Here is a 1,242-nt window from a genome sequence, read left to right on the forward strand (position 1 = left end):
GCTCCGCCTGGTGGGCGGAGGCCATCCCTGCGCCGGCAGAGTGGAGATCCTGCGCCAGGGCTCCTGGGGCACCGTGTGTGATGACGGCTGGGACCTGCGTGATGCCCACGTGGTGTGCAGACAGCTGGGCTGTGGAGAGGCCCTCAATGCCACGGTCTCTGCTCACTTCGGGGAGGGAACAGGGCCCATCTGGCTGGAAGAGCTGGGGTGCACAGGAAACGAGTCCCATGTGTGGAAGTGCCCATCCCGGGGCTGGGAGAGCCATGACTGCAGACACAAGGAGGACGCAGGAGTCATCTGCTCAGGTCAGGGCTGCCCACTGTACAGGCCAGGTGGGGTTGAAGGGGATGGAGCTGTGAGGACTCTAAAAGGATAGAGGGAAAGTAGCTTCTACTCGAGTCCTTGATTGGTGCTTCCTTTCATCCTGTGGGAGCTGAGGTTCTCTTTCTTCCTTTTCAGTCTCCTGAGGGAGGCGTGTCTATGGCTCACTCTTCAGTTACTGAGGCTAATAAAATCTTGACACTCTCTGTACTGCTTTATACTTGTGCTTATAACAAATAATTACATTACACATTATTATATTAATATTTATTGGTTATAACATATACTTAGTGGTTTGTAACAACTTACATTTATTATCTTATATTTCTGTAGGTTAGAAGTCCAACACCATCTCAGTGGGCTAAAATCAAGGTGTGAGCAGAGTGTCATCACTTTTCAGGTTCTGCGGCAGAATCAGTTTCAAGCTTCTAGAAACTGTCTGCATTCTTTATCTCAGTTCCCTTACTTCATCATCAGGCCAGCATTGTTACAGATCTCACCATTAAAAAAAAAGAGATTTATTTATGTATGCATAAAGAACTGGGGTACAAGCTGGAGGTTCAGGGGCAGTGAGAGGATTCACCAGAGACAGAGTGGGGGGCAAAACAGGCAGACTGATGGAGTACACTGCTGAGGGGAGCAGCAGGTGGGTCAGGAGAGAGGTCTTCTGTGCCATGTGGGTCACCTCTGGTGCTGGGTATCAGGGATTGAATTCACACTGAAGCAGCTGTGGCTCGCTTGCAGTGCTGTGCTTTAACCCATTACACCACCAGGGAGGGCCCCCAGATCTCCCCATTCTTCCATAATCACCTTTCTCTATAACCAAAGCTAGAAATTGTGGTCCATGTTTAAAGACAGTGGGTCTAACAATGGCCTCATCTGGTCAGTCTTCCATGTTCCTGGTTAATCTCACCTTTCCAA

At 49.7% G+C, this 1,242-nt stretch overlaps 1 protein-coding gene across 1 annotated transcript in view; it reads left to right on the forward strand.

Moving 5' to 3' along the window:
• The window catches only part of LOC101620266 (antigen WC1.1-like), a 75,760-nt gene that overhangs the window by 12,448 nt on the left and 62,070 nt on the right, over positions 1-1,242 (forward strand). The window contains exon 6 of the mRNA XM_012732329.1: positions 6-305. Within this exon, the coding sequence (XP_012587783.1) occupies positions 6-305 (300 nt within the window). The remainder of the gene's footprint in view (positions 1-5; positions 306-1,242) is intronic.

Source organism: Condylura cristata, unplaced genomic scaffold (assembly GCF_000260355.1).
Source record: "Condylura cristata isolate star-nosed mole 26May11 unplaced genomic scaffold, ConCri1.0 scaffold00034, whole genome shotgun sequence".
Lineage (NCBI taxonomy): Eukaryota > Metazoa > Chordata > Mammalia > Eulipotyphla > Talpidae > Condylura > Condylura cristata.